A 23,429-nucleotide genomic window follows, 5' to 3' on the forward strand; every position below is an offset into this window, starting at 1 on the left:
AGTGTGGTATGAAGTTTGGGGTATTGCAACAATGAATTGCAATAACAACTGTCACAGCTGTATGGCAGATGAACAGTGCGGATGCGTTTGCTGTTAAGAGTGCAGACTGAGTCAAGAGTCTAAAACTACTGTCGTGTAGGCTAATTTATGAAAGGAGAATATAATGTGGTATTTTGTTGATTGGGTACGGATCATGTTGATGTGAAATAAACTTAAGATGAGGTTGCTGCTAGTGTTATTGTTCTTTTTTCTTTCTTTCACACAAAAATAATAATATAATATACGTCACATAAATTATTATCTCTGACTGGATGCCAATTGTGATCATTTTAATGTGTAATTCAGTTCGAGGACGAATATCAGTATATTGCTTATAGAAAATAGCATGCTCAATATGGCCTATGGCTATAAAGTGAATATGGATTTGGATACGCTTGCTATATCTTGCTACTACTAAAATGACTTTAATTAGTTGCCTTTAAACACTGTAGTCAAGATGATTCAGAAGTATGAACATGATTCAGGATGCATGCGGTAACCTCCTCCTGCTCCACAAACCCTGATTCTGCGCAAATGCAACATCCCGTCCACTCTTATACCCAAAAGAAAAGGGGGCAACTGAAGACGGAATAGAGACATTGATGAAGACAGGTAACATCCTCACTGGGATCCTCACTTAGTCCAAACAAAGTTTCTGATTGCAGTTTATTTAGACTCGAAGATTTAGTTAGTTTTGGACACGCTTTTTAAACAGCTTAGTTTTCCTTTATTTACGTTTATACCTTTAAATGCATTTTAAATGCAGTGGAAGATTATAGAATGTTTTATGATTGGAGTAGATAGATAGATAGATAGATAGATAGATAGATAGATAGATAGATAGATAGATAGATAGATAGATAGATAGATAGATAGATAGATAGATAGATAGATAGATAGATAGATAGATAGATAGATAGATAGATAGATAGATAGATAGATAGATAGATAGATAGATCAACAGCTGGAACATCCTCGAGGATAACCTCCTCTTTGGAGACATCTCATCATTTCTCTCACCCAAAGTAGTAGACATTCATCCTTGCACCGCCAGAGAGAAGGACCTCACTGCTCTATATCAACATGGAAAACAATGAATCAGTAAGAATCCATTTTATTCTTTTGTAATGTAAACATAAATCATATTTTATTATTTCAACTTTTAGCAATGTAAAAAGTGAAAATGTGCAGTACATTGTGTGTCTGTTGTTCGATATGTTTTGAACAAGTTCAGTTGTGTTAAATAATCATTTTGTGTTTATAAAACCTTTTAATTTAGATGTTACAATATTAAATACCTTCTGTATTTTATATTATTAGTTGCCAGAGATAGTTTTGGAATATTAAATTCAGTAGGCTATATAATATTTACAGCATTAATTCATACTAAAAGTGACAGTTGTTTTAAAGTATCTTAAATTATATTTAACACCACTAACAAGTTCTGCATGGCACAATTAGGGCAGTAAATCACACATTAATTATTTTTAGACTGATTAATGAAGAAGTAGTGGGCTTCATTCATAGCCTAAATAAATTACATGTGCATGCATTCAAATCGGCTATGAATGAGCCGATTTTGGTCAAATATATCAGAAGTTAAACTCAGGATGTTTGATAGCGACGATAAATGTTTAGCTGCGGTGTTCCAGGGATGCGAGTCTCCGGTGTGCGCGGGCTGCGGCGCGCTGATCTCAGATCGCTTCTACCTGCTCGCGGCAGACAGACGGTGGCACGAGCGCTGTTTGAAATGCAGCGCGTGTCACGCTGACCTGGAGTCAGAGCTCTCGTGCTTCAACAAACACGGAGACATTTACTGTAAGGAGGACTATCACAGGTAAAATAAATGTATATTTAGATAAACTTCTCTAGTGTGGCTATTGTCACGCTTTTTACCCCAGCGAATATTTGTCAGATCAGGTTTATTTTTAATACTTTTTTGGTATTTTAAAATGTTGAATCCCCACAAATATTTACAAGAAGAAGAAAAGAAAGAGAGAAAAAAAGCAATTAATTTAACAAACTTTGACCTTGTGGCCTTGTTGCCACATACAGTGCAATGTGCCACCATGTGATCCTGCTCTTTATTGACAGATTTGAAAAGAACAGAGCTATACTTTAATTAAATATTATCTAATGTTAAAAAATAAATGGTAACACTTTATTTCGATAGTCCACTTTAGACATTCTACTAACAGTAAGTAACTTTGCAACTCCATGTCAACTAGCAGTCATTAGAGTATTAATAGACTGTCTGCTTAATACACTTTATTTTGATGGGTCCACAACATACAACATACTGAGTATTAGAAACTTTGCAAGTATGTCCATTTATTCTACTAACCCTAAACCTACCCTACTGAGAGTTAGTAGACATGTAGTTGCAAATTAATGAGAATTAGTTGACATGTAGTTGACACGTAGTTACAAAGTTACTTATAGAATGTCTAAAGTGGACTATCGAAATAAAGTGTAACCAAATAAACTATCCACAACATTTTTTAAATATTAAATGTGTAAATTGTGTAAATGTAAAATTAAAGGTATGATAATTATAAAACAGAACATGAAAGAACAGAAATGCAAATGATTCTAGCAAATACTGAACCATTGCACTTAAATGTATCTGTGTAATAAAGATGTATTCTCTTAAGTAGGAGGTTTTCTTTGCAAAGATGTGCACGGTGCCACCTGGGAATCTCTGCCTCAGAGGTAGTGATGCGCGCCGGGGATCTGGTGTACCACTTGAGCTGCTTCTCCTGTGCCACCTGCGACAAAGTGCTGCTCACTGGAGATCACTATGGGATGAGAGAGACGTCAGTGTACTGCCGGGTACATTTCGAGACGATGTTGCAGAGGGAATGTCTTGCAGATTTGTATTGTTCAGACATGTCTCCAGGAGAGCCAAATCCTGAGAGCGGCACATGCAATGAAGGGACCCCTGTGCACAGAGGACGGGCCCGGAAGAGGAAAAACTGTAATGCAACGGACCATGTTGCTTATAATTCAGGTAATGCATTTTAGATATTAGTGTAATTTTATAAGATTTTCATAATCTGTCAAAAGTATGGAATAAATAACTGTTTTTAAAAGTATCTTATACTCACCAAATCTGTACTTATTTGATTAAAAAGGCAGTAAAATAGTAATATTGTAAAATATTAATCCAATTTAAAGTAACAGTTTTTTCTTCTATATATTTTAAGTGTAATTTATTCATGCAATGGCAACGCTGTTAAAAGTTGTAAAAATAGCTGCTTATTTATTTGTTTATTTATTTAAACCATGAAACCGTACCAAAGGACCAAGTCTGGGGTAAGTAAAACAAAAAGAAAAAAATCTTTTACCTTTTTATTCAAAGAATTCTGAAAAAATGCATCATAGTTTCCAAAAGCAGCAAAAACAGCTTCAACATTGTTGAGAAGTTATTAATATTTAAGTGCCAAATCAGCATATTACAATGATTTATAAAGCATCATGTGACTCTGAATACTCAAACAGTTATTTTAAATTCTAATATTTCACAATATTATTGCTTTTAATTAATATATTAATATTACTGTTTTTATTTTGATCAAATATATGCAGCCTTGGTTAACATAAGGGACATTTAATGTTTTATTCAAATTAAAAATCTGAATTATTCCAAACTTTTGACCAGTAGTATATATTTTGCATTTATTTGGGATTAACAGAATACAAATATTAATATTTCTTATCAAACAGTATGTCACAAAGTCAGATCCTATAAAAAAACAAATATAATTTAAATGTAAAGTACAATTTTTTAATAATAAAATTTGACGTAATATGTAAATGTACTTAATATCTAAAAATAATATTAAAATATACAATTTACTTATATAAAAAACGTATTCAATTTATTACTATAAATATTATAGATTGACTGTAGTAAACCATGTTCTATATAAAATGGTCTAAATTGTCATAGTTCTGGTATGACTATGTTCTCAAGTATATGCATGCAGAAGATGAAAATGAGAAGACAATGTTTGCTATTGTTGACTGTAATGCCCTGGTCTTTAGTGTGATTCATATCAGCGACGATTAACTGTTTGTGTGGGCTCTAGATGTGAGCGATATGGGTGTGGACCTGTCGGAGAGAGTGAGCTGTCAGAAGTCCAAACGCATGAGAACATCTTTCAAGCATCACCAGCTGCGGAGCATGCAGAACTTCTTCATCCACAACCACAATCCAGAAGCCAAAGACCTCAAAGAGCTCTCCCAGAAAACCGGCCTCACCAAACGTGTGCTCCAGGTCAGAAATACCTCTCTGGACCTCTGTTTGACTTACATATACAGTGGGATGCAAAAGTTTGAGACCACGTTCAAAATGTGGCATTTCAGCACGGAAATAAACAGAAAGGTTTAGAATGGAAGCTTGTTTTTTTTTCTCAGAATTGAGAGTTTATATCTCACAGTTCTGAATTTATATCTTGCAATTTTGAGTTTACATCTCACAATTTCTAATGTTGTCAAATCCAAAATCTCAAACATCTCAAAATTCTATTTTTTTTTTCTCAGAATTCTGAATTTATAAAGGCAAAATTGTGAGATATAAACTCGGAAAAAAGGTCCGAATTGTACGATAAACATTACCTTTTTTATTAGTTTTTTATCCCATACAAGCTTCCATAATTGCAGAATTATGAGAAACATTTTCGGAATTTCCAAGTAAACTCACAATTACAAAATTATGATTTGAAATTCTGGAAAAAAGTCAGAATTGTGAGATTTAAACAAGCAAATGTGAGAAAAAAAGGGTGAGATATAAAATTGCGATAAAATTAGATAAAAAAAGGAGAGATGTAAACTCAAAATTACAAGTTTATAACTTCAAACTGCAAGATATACAATTGAAATTCTGAGATAAAAAGGTTAGAACTGTGGAAAAAAAGTTGCAATTACCTTTTTTATTTTTGGGTGGAACAAGGTTTCACAATTGCGAGAAAACAAGTCAGAATTATGAGATAAAAAGTCGCAATTACCGCTTTTTTGTTTGTTTGTTTTATTCCATGGTGGTTTCCGCCACTGAATAAAAAATGTAAAAGGTAATTGTAACTTTTTATCTCACAATTCTGACTTTTTTTCTCATAATTGCTTGATACAAACTCACAATTCTGAGAACATATCAGCCCCCCCCCCCCCCGCCATATAACGCACATAAATGTGCAATTACAATTAAAAAAAAGTCAGAATTGCGAGTTTAACTCGCAATTGTGACTTTAGAAATCATAATTATTTATAACTCACAATTGTTTATTTATATCTGACAAGTCTGTGTAAAAAAGTCAGAATTGTGAGATAAAAAGTTGCAATAACCTTTTTTTAATTTTTTATTCAGTGGCGGAAACGGGCTTCCATACCGATGATATGTAAATAAGTCTAATTGTGTCAAATCCTAATGATGTCTTTATTTTCTGCAGGTTTGGTTCCAGAATGCCCGTGCAAAATTCAGGAGAAACTGTCTATATCAGGAGAGCGTGGGAGTGGACAATGTTTCGGACAATTCCACCATCACGTCCCCATCAGTGCCTTCACCCCAACTGTCCCACAGATCTCTGAGCCCATCCAGCCCCACCAGCACCTCTCCGTCACAGCACGCACAAAACACATTAGCACAACACAGTCACAACACAAACTCCCCAATGCCTTCTGAGTTCCTCTACCACTCTTAAACACAGTTTTGATTGTTATATTACCTTAAGATTTGTGTATATAACTATCATTCATTAACTGAAGGAAAGAAAATCACACAGTAAAAGAAAGGCCTCATCCAGCACTGTCATGCCATTTCAATTTGATTCGGAATGGAATTTGGAATACTTGCATAGTATATGTACTGCATACTGTATACTATATGATGCCTGTTACATTTTAAAAGTAGTGTATCAATATGCAATATGCAATTATAAATGTTTCAAGTGGCTTGTTAAATTGTCACTGGAAATCGTTGTTTTGTATTTCTGCAAGTTGCATCCAGATGTCATCTTGGAAATGGCATTTTTATCGAATTGTTTATATATAAACGTCTAACATCATTTGTAAGAAGGCACTGATCAAAAATTACTGTAAAGACCTTTCAAACTTTCTATTCATCAAAACAGTTTTCAGATCAGATGTGGTAACTTTTATTTGAACTCGTGTTGTTTTCTTATTTTGAATGAGTGCGAGTGTTTGCGTTTGTAAAGTTTGTCTGGTGTAATTATCCTGATCCGTACTGAGGTGATTGTGGTTTGTATTGTGCAGTTACGAGCTGAGACTGAAGTCAGCCAGAGCTGGAGATATTGGCGGAGATACGCGGTCACAGCATCAAACGGAGAAAGAGATTAGCTGCAGTCTTTCTTCCATGACTGCATTTTTTAGCTGCTAATGAAAAGTTAGGTTTGTACTGCAGAAAAGATTTTAGGGTTCTTTAAAATTCTGCACAGTCGAATAAAACAAATCTGAAGAACGCAGAAATAATGGAGTGTTGTTTGATTTGGACTATTTCTATATGCTGCACATTTCATGCTTGTGGTTGTGGTTCGACCAAGTGTTTACCACGAGGAAGCACGTGTGTACATGTGTGTCTGGTTTGTGTTTACGCATGTGTGCTTTTATGGATGGGAGATTATTTCTATCTTTGTGTTTATTTACTTGTAAATAAAATAATAATAAATTAAAAAATATTTTTATTTTTGTCCTTGCATATTTACTTTGCAAACTTTAAGACCTTAAACATTAAATATGCACTAAAGTGGTCATTTTCTGATAATATATATATATCCATCTATCTATCCACATTTCTTATCTTTGAAAAGAGTGTAAAATATATAACAGTAAAATGTAAATAAGTGTATAATTACTTAAATTAACATTATGTATTATAATATATGGACCATATATTATAAAAAGTACCGGTATATTATATCATATAATTTTTACACCCATTTTCTTAAACTTGCCTAGTGCCCCACAAATTCACTGGCTAGTCGTGGTCTGAATGATTACTGTATTCATGGTAGCTGTTCTTTGTCCAAAAATATGATGGCTATGACAGGCTCTCTCTCTTTTTGTTCACTGTCTGAGACCTCGAGGGGACGCTAGTGAATTTCAAACTACTGAAATGCCTGATGACTGGTCAAGAAAGAATCATAAAAATCCACAAACCACACATTCATTCATAGTTCCTCTACATGCCCCCACACACACACAGTTAAAATGAAAAAGCAGAAGTCCTCCACACACTACAGTTTTGTAATTATTTTTTTTTAATGCCACTAAAACAGATCTTTGCCACTTCCTCTAGTACAACACGTGCCAAACACGACTGTCTGCAACAGCAAACTTTGACAAGGTGTCTGTGAGTGTTTGTGTGTTAAAGGCAGACATGTCTGAATGGTATTTGCTCATAATTTCCCCACAAGAATGACAACTATTTGGTTGAAAATGAGCGTATGTGCGTGCGAGAGACCGAGAGAGGTGGGAGAGCTAGCGATCTCCAAAAAGGTGTGAGTCCGCTTTCCATAAACCATAGCAGGCCACATGAAAAGTCTGGGGATTTTGCTGCCTTACTGTTATTGCACATACTGAAACAAATGTCGTCATGACACTGTCATAGACCTGTCTGAATTACCCATCCTAAAGGTCAGGTTTGGGACGTATTGGGCTGCAGGAGCTTCATTTATTTATTTCTTACAGACAGCATAGTTTTTGTCAATATACCACAACCTACTACTAATAGGTTATTAAAAATTAGAAATATAAAAGTCAACATTTATAAAAAAAAAAATATTATTATTATTATTATTGTTGTTGTTGTTATGAATGTTATGAATTATTGTTGTTGTATTATTATTATTGTTGTTGTTATGAGTTGTGATAGTCAATTAAATTTAATTAAATAATATAAAAATATTGTCATACCCCCTTATTAATGTTATTTATTATTATTATTATTATTATTAATAATAATATTATTACATGGTTTTGGTATTAATATGTCAATGAAATAAAATAAATATTATATAATAATATAATTTACTGTAAATACTACAAGTAGAACTACTACTAATAAAATAATAATAATAAATCATCATCATTATTATTTTTATCATCATTATTTATAATTAGTGCTGTCAAACGATTAATCGCATCCAAAATAAAAGGTTTTGTTTAACATATGAGTGTACTGTTTACATTTATTATGTCTATATATATATATATATATATGTGTGTGTGTGTGTATAAATGTATAAATTTATGAAGAAAGTGTTGTGTTTATATATTAAATATTTATAAAGTATATGAATATAAATATATAAACATATACATGTAAATATTTTCAAAATATATACTGTATGTGTGTTTATATATATACAGTACACATATATTATGTGAACAAAAACGTATTTTGGATGTGATTAATCGCGATAAATCATTTGACAGCACAATTTATAATATGTTTTTATTATTATTAGCAGTGATATTGTCAATTAAATAGAATAATATAATAAGTAATATGACTTGCTGTTATGTGTTTGTGATATGACTGTCAAAAAAATTAAAAATCATTGGACCTGTTATAGTAGTAGTAGTTTTAGTAGTAAGTGGTGATATTGTCACATTTGGGTAGTTGACGTATCAATGGTGTAACAGAAAAATGTAAAAAACGAAATAAAAATAAATAACCTCTAACACTGAAGATAAACCTCTCTCACACTATTTTTTTAACTTTTTTAACGAAGATACATTTTTCTCGTTATTTGTATGTTAATTTTTTTCCTACTATGTCACACCATATAGCTATAGGACATAGTCCAGTTTTTATGTCAACTACCCATTTAAATAAAAAATATAAAGTAATTATTATCATTCAATAATAATACTAATAATACTACTAATAATAAATATACGCTCCCAACCATGAAACAAAATATCTGAATTAAAAACTTTTTTTTTTTTTTACAAACCTTGCTGAGAAAGTGAAGGGCACGAGCAGTGGGTTACTGTAGTCTCAGATCACAGCCATGTGATGCGCGGGGTGTGACTCAAACTTGCGTGGCCCGTGACATTAGTAAGTCTGGAAACTGACCAAAGGGGGCTTCGCAGTATTTTTCAGTCCTGTAAATGTCTGAGGCACCACGCTGGAGAGGTAAGTGGAACTACTGCGTGACTTTTAACCCAATTTGCTGTGAAAATGCTCGCGCGCCTCGCGATACAGCGTTACAGTTGCACAACGTGCTCATGTAGAAGAGAAATATCGTGCCAAATTATTCGTGGGGTGCATAATGTCGCCGTGCTGCAATAGGAAAGAGAGAGAGAATCTAAATGAACGCAAGGCTATTCCGTTGCTTTGGATTAAACTAATTTATATGGAACGACGCAAGGTAGGCAGCGCGAGAATTGCTTATGCTTTAGTTCTCTTGCGCGGAAAGTAGATCTGTTTTTAAAGTTCATGCATCTGTTTTCTGCATATAAGGGCTTAGTTCCGCTCATTGATATATTTCCAGAAGCTTTAACGGCAATAAATAAACCCAAAACAATCGCATCACACTGTAAATGTTGTACTGGGAATAAAACGCACATTAAGCATAAATAAATGCTCCTCTAGTTCAACGGGAACACCCACCTTCACACTGTAACTTCGATTATATGTGCAAATATAACTTACTGCTCTGAATCAACACTTGCATGTTATTATGGCTTATTTATGACGATAATAAGACGCGTTTAATGTTTAGTTATTTGTATGACAGCACTGAAGAGCGCTTGTTTTTTATAAGGAAAAGCTGCAGTTCTGACTCCGCCCACACACACTGTTTGTTTGCATCCATTCACGTGTTTCTGGACACAAAATAGCCCCCCCCCCCCCCCCCCCCCCCCTCCTATTTTTTATTGAGATGACTCAAAAAATTGCAGGAAACATGTTAAACAAAAAACACTGCATGATAGCAATAAAATAAATTAATATTTATATTAAAAATGTAATTAAAAATACATAAAATAAAATCAGGTGGAATTCAGTAACTCTCAATAAACAAACAAACAATAATATTACTAAAGCAGCATAAACTTGGGTAACTAAGTAGTTGACATGACGTGTCGCCTATCAAGTTCACGGCTTCTCTTCCTGCAGGACATGTCAAAATATTTAGGCCATTTAGAATAATTAGGCCTAGTTATGGCATGTAGTGAGTATATGCCTATGATTAATGACGTTAACTGTACGTTATGTTGTTTTCATCCAGGCACAGTAGATCAGTGCCAAACATGTTAATTTTTGTGACAGGTTACAATGCAGAACTGATGTGGGCTTCTTTCACCAAGTCGAATGATATTATCATGCAGATTTGTTTGATCAGACACGTGTGTGGGTTTCTGTACAAGCTCGGGGCTTTTTGGAAGTGAGATTGTGGATATGTGACGGGGGTTTCTGCTATTGAGTTGTAAGATCTGTAGCATTTTACCGGGCGGAAACAGATGCGCATGACTCACCAGAGAGGAAGACAAATGCCGCGCAGATTACTTCTTCAAGACCACCGCTAATCTTAGATCCTTTATCCTTAATCTAAAAGGGATGGTTCACTCTCTAATTGTACCAAATCTGTGCAAGTTGCTTTCTTGTGTTGAACACAAAAAATTTTATTTTGAAGAATTCAGGTAACCAAACAGTTGACAGTAGCCATTGACGATCTTTCATACTATCTGTTAATATACCAAAACCTATTTTTATAATAATACAGGCGGTAAAACAAAAAACCGGCCTGTCCATACTTTTTCACCATAAATTATATGATAATTCCTAGTTTTTTGCATGCCATGCAAAAAAAAAAAAAAAAAAAAAAACGTAAAAAAAATGTAAAAATAAAAAAAACAGCAGTGTACATTAAAATGACATAAGGTGATGTTAACGTATTTCGTTTTTTTGTTTGTTTTTTTTCAAGGTAAGGTAACTTACTGTTAACCAATTAACATGTTATTACTGTAGCATTTTTTACACAGTATTTTTTTTTCTGTAAAAAGTAAATTTTTATATCTACTACACCCTTTCCCATCCAGAAAAGTCACATTCTAGAAACAGTATACTCTTTTATGAGAGTACTGTTATGTGCGATTCTAAATATAGCCATCGTGATACAAATCCTGTGTAGATAAGAATTAGCAAGATGATGCTTGTCGGGTTTCTAAGTATTCTAGTGTTTCTAAGAAAATGTTTTTCGCCTCTAACCCATCTGAAAATACACACCGAAAGCACACATAAGCAGTGTGGTTTTGGAAACAAACACAGTGGTGTGTGTGTTTGAACAGAGTACTGCACGTCCAGATGTGTGTCTTTGTTATAATGTTCCCTTGTGTGTGTGTGTGTGTGTGTGTGTGTGTGTGTGTGTGTGTGTGTGTGTGAAGAGTGGCACTGTTTCAGGCAGTAAGATAGAATTCTTCCTCTGCATTTTTCTTCACATGAATGGAAGGAAATTGGTACAGGACCGCCCTCTCCTTCCCCTCCCCAAAATCTCGCTTTCGTTGTTTTTTTTTTTTTTTTTTCTCCTGCTGTAGACCTGCTTTTCTCCATCCCTGTAAGCAGGAACTAACTTTTTCTTTTTTCTTTTGTTGAATTAAAGAAATGTGCTCTGTGTTCTGTAATCTATTTTAATATATGATTAGCTACAGTATGATTATAGTAGTCAGCAGTATTACTGTACTCACATTGACTAGATAGTTTACACAGTCCTTCAGTCTGTTTAGTTTATTTATTTATTTATATACAGGGGCAATGCACATTAATAAACATAACTGTAAATGTGCCAGAATTCGCCCAAAAGGCTATTTTTCATCTGTAGACCCTTGACAGAATGTTAAAAGGTCACCCTAAAAACAAAGACAGAGCATCACACATATACACATATGGAGAGAGAAAAATAATAATAATAATAATTACAGAAAACAAATTCACACACAAACAGAAAAATCACTACTAAAATACAAAATATAAGTGAATTTAAAACAAAGTAAACATGAGAGAAAGGAGAGAGAGAGAGAAAGATGGCAACAGGAGAAAGCAACATAGCCAAGAGCAATTAGTACAAGGAAGTCTATTGTCAAGAATACAATACTAATGTTGACAGTGCTGAGTTGTCAGTAACCATTTTTTAAGATGAGACTGAAAAGAGCCAAAAGTATGTAATCGTCTAATTGTTGATGGAATGGAGTTTCATTCCCTTGCAGCTTTGACTGAAAATACAGACTGATTGAAGTTACTTCTTTTGAGAGGAATAATACAGTCCCCTCTTTCCCCACCCCCTGTAGACCGGTGAGCAGTTGTTCTAATATTCACAAACTGTTTTAGTGGTGAAGACAGGCTATGTATAGTCTTAAACAGCAGACAAATATGTACATATTTGATCAAGTTATCCCAGCTTAGCAAATTGTATTTTTTTTTATTTTGAGCAATGATGAAACGGAACTGATTTCTTATCAAGAGTTTTTAGTGATTGTTTATACAAATACTTGTGGTTTCAGAGTAGTAATACTAGCTTGCGACCAAGTAGTTAAACAGTAAGTAATATGAGAAATAATCATGGAATGCATATACAAAGCGGCGTCAGACGACATATAATCACGAATAAATGACCCAGTTACAGACCTTTTTAACCTGCTTAAATGAAAGTTTGGAATCAATCAGAACACCAAGGTACTTATATTCAGATACAACTTCTAATCTTTCCCCTGATACAACTACATCTGGCACTACACTTAAATTCTTAGTTTTGGTGATAAACATACACACTGTTTTAGAGATGTTTAACTGTAAACAGCATTGTTCTAGCCAAGCTATAACATGAACCAGGGATTCTGTAAGTTCATTTACAACTTGTGACACACTACTTCTGTGTATATAAATGACAGTGTCATCTGCATACATTTGAATGTTAGTGTTAGGACAGACGGATGGAAGATCATTGATGTACAATGTAAAAAGGACCCAGAATAGAGCCTTGTGGAACACCAGTAGATATACTTAGGGGAGCTGACTTATAATTCTGTATACTAACATACTGTGTGCGACCTGACAAGTATGATTCGATCCATCTTAAAGTATGTGGAGAGAAATTAAAACTTAATAATTTAGACAAAAGAATTCTGTGGTTTACAGTGTCAAAGGCCTTCCTGAGGTCAAGAAACACACCCCCAACGACCCCTCCTTTATCTAATAGAGACTTTACTTTTTTTAGTGAAGTAGCAATTTGCCATCTCAGTTGAGTAGTTTGCTCTGAAGCCAAATTGCATTGGATGTAATGCAAAATAACTATTTTTTAAATAATTAGTGATTTGTGCATCCATCAATTTATCTGCAACCTTTGAGACTATAGGTAAAATACTAATAGGTCTGTAATTACTAGCAGAGTGAGGGTCACCACTTTTGAATATAGGCACAATAACAGATGACTTCCAAGCACATGGGAACATCCCCTGAGAAACTGAAAGATTGATCATTTTAGTGATAGGATTAACTAACGACTCACTAAGCTCTTTAATCATTACCACATCCATACCAAATATATCCTTTGCTCTGGATGGTTTAAGAGATGTAATTGTTCTTGTGATGTCTAATTCAGAGACTGCCCTTAGAGTAAGGGCTTGTTCCACTGTATTAACTGGATACATTTCTGTATACTTAGGGGGAAAACATTGTGCAATTGTGACTACCGAGTCAACAAAGTAAAAATTAAGTGCTTCGGCTACATCAGCTGGATTGTTAGTCAGCTTCCCGTTAACCATCAATTCAAGTGATGACCTATCTTTTCTTTTATCACCTTTTAAGTAGCTCAACTTATTCCAGATTGTCTTAGAATTACCTCTATACCTTAATTATTCTCAGAAAAAAATCAGCCTTTGCTTTTCTCAAGGACTTTACCACCTTGTTCCGTAACATAGCGAAATGTTGTCTGTCATGACTAAACATATCTAAGATATTCTATTCATCATATTCTGTTCTAAGATATCTGAATTCATCCTAGGGACAGTATGTTTTTTTTATTTTTAGGATTAAGTTTACAACTGAAATCTTTAATAGTACTCTATAATTTTTTGGAGAATGTTTGACTGTCTTCGTCCTGATCTTTTCCGATTAATAAATCATACCATTCAATCTGATGGACTGCCTTTCTGAAGTCATCTAGTTTACATTTTGGAATGCCATAAGAGTCATATTTCCTTATGAATGAATTGAATCTCTTGCTAGATATTTTCTGGCCACTAAAATCAAATTGTGATCAGAAAGGCCTGTTAACATTAAAAGTTTTCAAAATTCTCTCTGCTCGGTTACTAAAAATTAAATCAATTTGAGACCTTGTTGAATTTGTTATTCTTGTAGGCCCATTAATTTTTTGCTTCAGATCGAAGTGATCAGTTATCTGTTTGAGATTCTTTCTGATGGTTTTATCGTCCCAATTAATATTAAAGTCTCCCATTATAATAATTATAATGTTCTCTCTTATGTGCTGTCTTTCTATCCATCTATCCAGATAGATAGACAGACAGACAGACAGATTCATATATATCTCCAAAGATACATCCAAAAAAAATTATTATATATTTATATACAGTATATGCTGTTGACAACATTGAAGCAGATGTGCATACACAAACACACTTAAATGCGTTCAACATGTTCATTCTGCTAATTAGTCTTTATTATGCCTCTTAGGCACGGAATGTTACAGGAACAGTAATTTGTGTTTGTGTGTATTTGTGAATGTGGGTCAGTAGGTTTGTCTAGAGTTTAAAATAAAACATGAGCTGTTTGTACATGTCGAGCTGTGCAGTGTGGAAGAGAACACGTGCCCTGAATACTACATACACACGCTCATACACACCCCTGTTCCCACGCATCTGCGCACATACAGCACACTTACAATGTAATCTCTGGAACACTTTACTCAGGTTACACTAATCTGACACCTGGATAGGTACTGAAACTAAAACTGACCTTTTTTAATGGGTTCGATTTAAGTGAGGCGCAACCGATCCAGTCTGTTAGGCATGATCGCTACTGTCAAGCTCGAAAAAGCATCATCTTGCAGGTATCAGGATGACTATCAGGCTTAGAGCCAGGATTAGTGTTTTTTTTTTCTTTTCTTTAAGTAAAAATTTCTGGTTGTGGTTTTAGACTTTATTCTGTCACCTATTGGTGTGGATGCAACATATGGGTGATATATTGAATATTCACAATATGATTTTGCTAGTGGTATAAAATTAAGCAAGCAACATTTAATTTAAAATTAAAATTTAATTAAGAACAAATACTGCATTTTACTTGCATTAAACATTTGGAAACAAGCACAAATTACATATTACATTTAAATATTAATTTAAAAAAAAAATGATTTTTCAATTTAACAGCGGACAACTACCCTGATCAATTTGGGTTCAGTAAGGGTTGTTTTTTAAATAAATTAAAAGTTTATTTAGCAAGGATGCACACAATTGTGATAGTGACAGTGAAGACATTTATAATAATAATAACTAGATCAATCAATCAATCAATCAAACTTTATTTATAAAGCACTTTAAAAACACCTAAGTGGACCATAAAATAAAGCTCATACAAACATAAAATACAATTAAAACAACATTAAGAGGCAACATTAAAAACAAAAAAACATCAACATCAGGTGTCAAAGGCCAAGGAAAAAATATATGTTTTAAGAGACGTTTTAAATAAAGACAATGAAGAGGCCTGCCTAATGGGCAGAGGCAAATCATTCCATAATTTAGGAGCTGCCACAGCAAAGGCACGGTCCCCTCTAAGCTTAAGCTTTGTTTTTGGCACATTCAGGAACAGCTGATCAGCTGACCTGAGAGAATGGGTAGGCATGTAAGGGTGTAGCAGCTCAGAAATGTAAGGTGGGGCAAGCCCATTTAGGGATTTAAAAACAAATAGAAGAATTTTATATTGATTCCTAAAATGTACGGGCAGCCAGTGAAGCAAAGCTAAAATGGGGGAAATATGCTCATATTTACGTGTTCCAGTTAAAAGACGCGCTGCAGCGTTTTGGACCATCTGCAAACAAGCAACAGAGGACCCACATACAATGCATTACAGTAATCTAGCCGACTGGTTACAAAGGCATGGATCACGGTCTCAAAAATTTGCCTTGTAAGATATGGCTTTATTTTGGCCAGCTGCCTCAGTTGGAAAAAAACTTGATTTAACTACTGCCCTGATCTGACTGTCGAACTTAAGATCTGACTCAATTTTCACCCCTAAGTTTGTGATGGTTGGCTTGATGTACTGAGCCAAGGCACCTAAAATCAGCCAGAGGGGTCCCAGTGGTCCCACCAAAAACCATCACTTCTGTCTTGTTTTCATTGAAACTTAAATTAAGAGCCATACATGCCTTTATATAGTCAAGACAATCAAGTAACGGTCTTTTGTCATTCTTTCTAAGTGGCACATAAATCTGGCTATCATCCGCATAACAATGGAATGACAAGCCATGCTTCCTGATTATTGAACCAAGGGGGAGCAAATAAAGAGAGAAAAGGGGAGGACCTAACACTGAACCCTGCGGTACCCCACAAGAGAGAGGAGCCGAAGAGGACACAGAGTCACCACAGCTAACACAGAAAGTCTGTCCTTTTAAATAGGACCTGAACCATTGGAGCGCTATGCCCTTGATGCCAACCCACTGCTCCAATGGCCAGAGCAATATCAAACAATACAGGCATATGGTCAGAAAATACTGCGTCACAGATCTCAAGGTTATGAACAGGCAAACCAAAGGATAAAACAAGATCAAGTGTATGTCCGCGTTCCTGTGTGGGGCCAGACACAGACTGCACCAGATTAAAAGAGTCAATGAGATATAAAAAGTTCTTTGCCATTACATTTTCTGGACAACACACATGGACATGATCCACTGACAGACGGAGGTGGGGACAGAGAGCTGGGTTAGTTTATTCTGAAGGGTTTCCGTGATGATGGTGTTAAAAGCGGAGCTGAAGTCCACAAACAGGATCCTCACATAAGTCCCTGGTCTGTCCAGATGCTGCAGGGTAGATAGATAGAGTTAGGTTATAGATAGATAGATAGATAGATAGATAGATAGATAGATAGATAGATAGATAGATAGATAGATAGATAGATAGATAGATAGATAGATAGATAGATGCTAAGAAGTGGTTGCTAGGGTATTGTAGGTGGTTGCTAGGGTGCTGCTAAGGTGTTGCTAAGGAACCCAGGGGGGGGGGGGGGGTTGCTAGGGTGTTGCTATGCAGTTGCTAGGGTAATCGGGGTAGGTTAGTTTGGATGGTTGCTAGAGTGTTGCTATGAAGATAGATAGATAGACAGACAGACAGATAGAGTCAGATTATAGATAAGAAATATTAGATAGATGAGTTTGCATGAGTTTGAATGGGTTAGAAATAGTACATAGAAGGGAAGCTTGATTGAGCCTCAAGGGATTCTGGGAGTTTAAGTTTTAATTTTGACAGTTGGAGTTTGAATAGTCTTGGCTCATTTGAACAATCCGTCAATGTAAGTCTATGGGATTTTTATGATTTTTAATCTTCATTTTTATGAAAACCGTAAATCGGATCAGTTAGAAAAGCTATAGAACACTCGGTCAGATCAGTCTGAAGAGCTGAGTTTAAAGTTTGTAGAGTTAAAGCTCTAGGAGGAGTTAGAGTTGATAATTTTAGTCTCAGAAAAAGAATAATAAGAAGTTTAAATAGTATTTCAGTAAATTGGCTCTCAAACCAACTTGATGCTTTTTCTTTTTTCTTTTAAATATATTCATCAAAAACTTCTGCAAAAAAATTAAAGGTTTCGCTATTTCTACAAAAATATGAAGCAGTACAATTTTTTCAACATTAATAATAATAAGAAATATTTCTTGAGCAGCAAATCAGCATATTAGAATAATTTCTGAATGATCATTTGACACTGAAGACTGGAGCAAAATTCAGCTTTGCATCACAGGAATAAATAACATTTTAAAATATATTAAAATAGATACGAAAACACTTATTTTAATTTCTAATAATATTTCACAATATTGCTGTTTTAATTGTATTTTTAATTCAAATAAATAGTGCTTTTTCTTTTTAAAAAATAAATCAATAAAAAATCGTATCGATCCCAAACTTTTAAACAAAAACGCAGGATGATTTATACCACAAAATTAAATTAATAATTTGGGTCTCATGTGTCATTATAAAGCACTGTCAGCTGCTTTTTGATCTCAGGCTTTGTTTGAACGGCTCAGGATTGTTTTTATCGTTACTGAAAAACTACAATTAAACAAAGCAGCCATCTGGAAATAAAACGAGCCGTTTGATAAAGCAGACGCTGCGAATGTCGGCCTTTTGATTGACTCTGTCCTTTGTGTTTTCCTGCAGGTCTGGAATGTTATTATGGAGCAGAACAGCCTTCAGGATCTGAATCAAAATTACACAGTGCCAGTACAGAACGACCAGGTCTGACCACACACACACACACACACACACACACACACACGCAGCTACTGACACAGGCCTGGGCTCACGTGGGCACACGCTGTTATTATTACAACTGCAGAGAGAAGCGTTTATGAATCATCGCAGTGATAATGCTGATATTACCACACTACTCTGACGCTCACTGTCTCTTTCTGTTCCTCTATCTGTCTCTTAGAGGAACATGTTAGGATATGGATTCTATTCGTTGATGTCCAACTTCCTCATCGAGAAAAAGATTGGCCACGGTCAGTTTAGTGAGGTTTATAAAGCCACTTGTCTACTGGACAACCAACAAGTGGCACTAAAGAAAGTACAGGTGAGCATTTACATGTCTTTAAATTTCATTTTACTCATACTGTTGCAGCTTGTATACTAAATGCAAATGTATAATAAAATGTGCAGTGTATAACCAAAGAAAACTGTCCATAATGCAATGCACTTGACCTTATCTTGGTGACGAATGAACCAAGAACCAGTTTTATCATCCATTGCACAACATTAAATTACCAAATTTTACACAACCGGGCGTCTGGGTGGATGTTGTAATAATGTGTCGTTTTCTCAGATCTTCGAAATGATGGATGCTAAAGCCCGGCAGGACTGCATTAAAGAGATCGTCTTGTTAAAGGTTAGTATCATAGGTTTTTAAACTCAAACAAGTGTCTCTGTTTGTGAGAGTTGGTGACGTTTTATTTTCATTCTGTGATTGCAGCAATTGAACCATCCAAACGTCATTAAGTATTTGGACTCGTTTATTGAAGGAAACGAGCTGAATATTGTTCTGGAGTTAGCAGGTGCTGGTGACCTTTCCCAGATGATTAAGGTCAGTGTCATGCGATGCGTTAAACGGCCAAATACTTTGAGATCAAATACAAAGTACTTTGTGTCACATGTAGTTTGCTAATATTTTGAATAGGATACTTTTCTTGGATCTTCTGTTTGGGTTTTAATTTTAGTTATAAAAGTTTTAGTAAGTGTTGTGTTATATATATATTATATAATAGTTTTTAGTATTTAGTTTTTAGTATTAGTTTATTTCTATAATGCCTTCTCAACTAGCTTAAATATTATAGTTTATTGTTAATATTTTGAATTGGATTTTATTTTTGTATTTACTTTTTTATTCTAGTCTATTTCTAATTTAAATTTATTTAATCTTATATAATTGTATTGTGTTATTCGTTAATTTTTTTTATAAATATATATATATATATATAGTTTTTATTAAGTTGTATTTTAGCATTATTAGTAGTATCTATCTGTCTATCTATCAGATGCTCTGTGTGTTTTTGTCATTTTATTAGTTGAAGTTTTTAGTATTAGTTTATTTAGTTGCGTTAGTACTACAATTTAAACTAAACAGTTTTTTGCAACTAGCTGAAATAAAATATTAACTGAAATAAAAAACAAATGATTTTATTTCAAGCAAAGGAAATGTTTATGGTGTTGTTATTGGTTTTAGTTAATGATAATAACCCTGGCATGCGTGTAGTATTTTAAGAAGAAGCGGAGGTTGATTCCTGAACGAACGATATGGAAGTATTTTGTGCAGCTGTGCAGCGCGCTGGAACACATGCACTCACGCAGAGTCATGCATCGAGGTAAACTCACTAACTTTCTTTCTAATACAGACACATGGGATATTTTCATTAATGTGTCCTCATTTTTTTGTTCTTCTGTAAATGTTTGTGTGTGTGTACCAGATATAAAACCAGCCAACGTCTTCATCACAGCTACTGGAGAGGTCAAACTCGGTGACCTTGGACTAGGTCGATTCTTTAGCTCCAAAACCACTGCTGCACACTCTCTTGGTACCACTGACCCTCCACACAAACACTCAAATAAACACACTTCATGCATGTACTAAATGGAGTGAAATAACAAAACCAGCCAGTCAATTGAAATATGCTAATACACGGGAATTGCATACCTGCTGCTTAACATCTATCTGTGTCTTTCCCAGTTGGAACTCCATATTACATGTCTCCCGAGAGGATTCATGAAAACGGCTACAACTTCAAATCAGACATCTGGTCCTTGGGTTGCTTGCTGTATGAGGTACACAAACACATCATTTGTTAATACTAACATCCAAAAGTTAGTATCTTATGCTCACCAAGGCTGCATTTATTTGATTAAAAAATACAGTAAAACATGGGAAATCTTATTGCAATTTAAAATAACGGTTTTCTATAAGAATATGCTTTAAAATATTATTCATTCATGTGATGCAAAGCTGAATTTTCAGCATCTTTACTCCAATATTCAGTGTCACATGATCTTTCAGAAATCGTTCTAATATGCTGATTTGCTGCTCAAGAAACATTTCCGATTATTACAAATACTGAAAACAGTTTCTGCTACTTAATATTTTTGAGGGAAATATTATTTCCCCCCCCCCCCCCCCAGATTCTTTGATGAATAGAAAGTTCAAAATACCATGTATTTGAAACAGAAATCTTTTGTAAAATTACGATTTTTTTTTTTACCAATAAAATTCAGTACAAATTAAGTGTTGATTACCATATACAATTATTTAAATTTGGCCCTTAATATTTATAAGCAAACACAAATTGCTTTAAAGTAATGCACATGCAATCAAAGTCTATATGGCAAGGCACTGTTCCAGAATAAATACTGAAATACATTGTTTTGAAAGTACAGCCACAAGAATAATGGAACAGTAATACTGTCAAATAGTAAGCAATACAAGCAAGAACAGCAGAAAGTGAGGTAATTATTTTTTATGAGTAATATTTGTGTCTCTTAGATGGCGGCTCTGCACAGCCCCTTCTACAGTGACAAGATGAACCTGCTCTCATTGTGTCACAAGATCGAACAGTGCGATTACCCTCCTCTGCCTTCAGAGCACTACTCTCAGAAGGTACAGCACACACACACAACATTACATGCCTCTGTTATGAAAACAATGAGCTAACTTCTCAATATTCCAGTGAGCATAATCATACACGATGCTATAGAGTTATTAGAGCTATGGTCACTTCATAGTTCTAAATGATGCATTTGCAATAGATAATGCATTTAAGCATGCAATTAATTAAATGTTTCAATGGCATTTTCATTACAACACTATAGAAGTTTGTTTCCACCACAGTTAAAAAGGTAATTGCGAAAACGTCAATTGATATATTTTTTTTTTTATTATTCTCTGGCAGAAATAATGCTTTATAATAAAAATAGAAAAAAACAAACAAACAATAAATAAGCGAGCAAGTCCAGGAATAAAGAAAAGAAAAAAAATTAAATATAAACTTCCATTCAAAAGTTTGAGGTCAGTAATATTTTTTTATATTTTTTGCAAAAACGTTCACCAAATCTGCATTTGTTTGATCAGAAAAACAGTAATATTGTGAAATATTATAATTTAAAATAAGTGTCTGCTATGTGAATATATTTCAAAACGTAATTTATTCCTTTAATGCACAGCTGAATTTTCAGCATCATTACTCCAGTCTTTAGTGTCACACGATCCTTTAGAAATCATTCTAATATGTTGATTTGATGCTCATCAGTGTTCAAAACAGTGGTGCTGCTTAATATATTTGTGTAAACCACGAGCCACTTTTTTCAGGATTTGATGAATAGAAAGTTTAAAACAGCATTTATTTGAAATGTTTTTTTTTTGTTTTGTTTTTTGTTTTTTTTAAGAAAGTGCTACTTTCTTTCAAAAATACAAATCTTAATCTGAACAGTGATGTAAACTACACACCTTGTATGTGTTGCAGCTCAGAGATCTGGTCAGTATGTGCATCAACCCAGATCCTGACCAGCGGCCCGACATCAGCTTTGTCCTGCAGTTCGCCAAACAGATGCACCTGTGGACGTCCAGCACCTGATACAAACACACACACACCTGCAGCAATGAGGAGAACCATTGGGCAAGCCTGTGATCTCTGCTGCTGTCTCAGTCCAACTGATCAAGCTATAGATAGAGCTAGAAATGAGTAAGGAGAGAATGCCAACAGTGTCTGTACTGTTTTAAGCTGAGTATTTCTCTAGATTTGTATTGAAAGGAATGCTGATATATTCTGTTGTGCCTTTGAATGATGTATCAGTGCTGTATGCTGATTGGTTTAGAGAAAGTTGGTCAGGTCAGGTGACCAGTGCCTCATGTTGATGATGTCAAAGCAAGATGGTTCCATTTATACATAGCATTTAAAGAGCCTTACAGTTCGTTACTCATCTCTCTTTATGTTTCTGACACACACACACACACAATTGTCGAATGTTTTGCAAGGAAACACTTTGGACGGTGGGTTCAGCAGTTTTGTTCTCTGGTCAAATATCTACCATATGATTTTGTGAAATTTTGAAGCATTTTGTCATGTTTAAATGGGTAATTAACAATAAAATGTACTTTGTGACAGCATTGTTTTGAAGGACATCTGAAGCGTTTTAAATCATTTTTAGTCTTTTTCGTATTAGATTTTCTGATGATCCCAAATTATTATTGAGAATTTGTATTATCTAAGGTTTTTATGTAGCGCCCCCTGGTAACATAATACACTTATTTGTATTTCAACTCATCAGCCACTGTAACTACAAAAGATATCTGTTTCAAATAAACACTGTTCTTTTGAACTTATCAAAGAATTCATAAAAAAATAAATAGCAGCACAACTGATTTTAAAATTGATAAGAAATGTTTGTTAAGCGGCCAATCAGCATATTAGCATGATTTCTGAATGATCATGTGAAACTGAAGACTTAAGTAATGATGCTGAAAATTCAGCTTTGCATCACAGAAATAAATTGCATTTTAAAATATATTCAAATAGAAAAGTTATTTTAAATTGTAATATCATTTCACAATATACCTGTTTTACTGTATTTTTGATCAAATAAATGCAGCCTTGGTGAACATG

The 23,429-nt window shown here is 34.3% G+C and overlaps 2 protein-coding genes across 2 annotated transcripts; both read left to right on the forward strand.

Annotated features, from left to right (window-relative positions):
* Positions 1-1,122: 1,122 nt before the first annotated feature.
* On the forward strand, positions 1,123-5,738 carry LOC306856000 (LIM/homeobox protein Lhx2-like; the record flags this gene model as incomplete). Its single annotated transcript, XM_079394959.1, has 5 exons — positions 1,123-1,140; positions 1,692-1,876; positions 2,697-3,049; positions 4,131-4,318; positions 5,487-5,738. 5 exons carry the CDS (start codon positions 1,123-1,125, stop codon positions 5,736-5,738), a joined length of 996 nt encoding a protein of 331 aa, XP_079251085.1.
* A 3,299-nt stretch (positions 5,739-9,037) lies between these two features.
* On the forward strand, positions 9,038-23,429 carry LOC306856216 (serine/threonine-protein kinase Nek6-like). The gene is made up of 10 exons (XM_079395352.1): positions 9,038-9,196; positions 18,445-18,522; positions 18,719-18,859; positions 19,109-19,171; positions 19,256-19,366; positions 20,036-20,144; positions 20,247-20,354; positions 20,507-20,601; positions 21,314-21,427; positions 22,290-23,429. Exons 2-10 carry the CDS (start codon positions 18,460-18,462, stop codon positions 22,398-22,400), a joined length of 915 nt encoding a protein of 304 aa, XP_079251478.1. The 5' UTR covers positions 9,038-9,196; positions 18,445-18,459; the 3' UTR covers positions 22,401-23,429.

The sequence above is a fragment of the Barbus barbus genome, assembly GCF_936440315.1.
Source record: "Barbus barbus genome assembly, chromosome: 36".
Classification (NCBI taxonomy): domain Eukaryota; kingdom Metazoa; phylum Chordata; class Actinopteri; order Cypriniformes; family Cyprinidae; genus Barbus; species Barbus barbus.

Coding starts and splice junctions, on each gene's coding strand:
- LOC306856216 (XM_079395352.1), top strand. CDS start 18,460: ATGGAGCAGAACAGCCTTCAGGATCTGAATCAAAATTACACAGTGCCA. Junction 18,523..18,718: donor TGCCAGTACAGAACGACCAG/GTCTGACCACAC, acceptor TCTGTCTCTTAG/AGGAACATGTTAGGATATGG. Junction 18,860..19,108: donor TGGCACTAAAGAAAGTACAG/GTGAGCATTTAC, acceptor TCGTTTTCTCAG/ATCTTCGAAATGATGGATGC.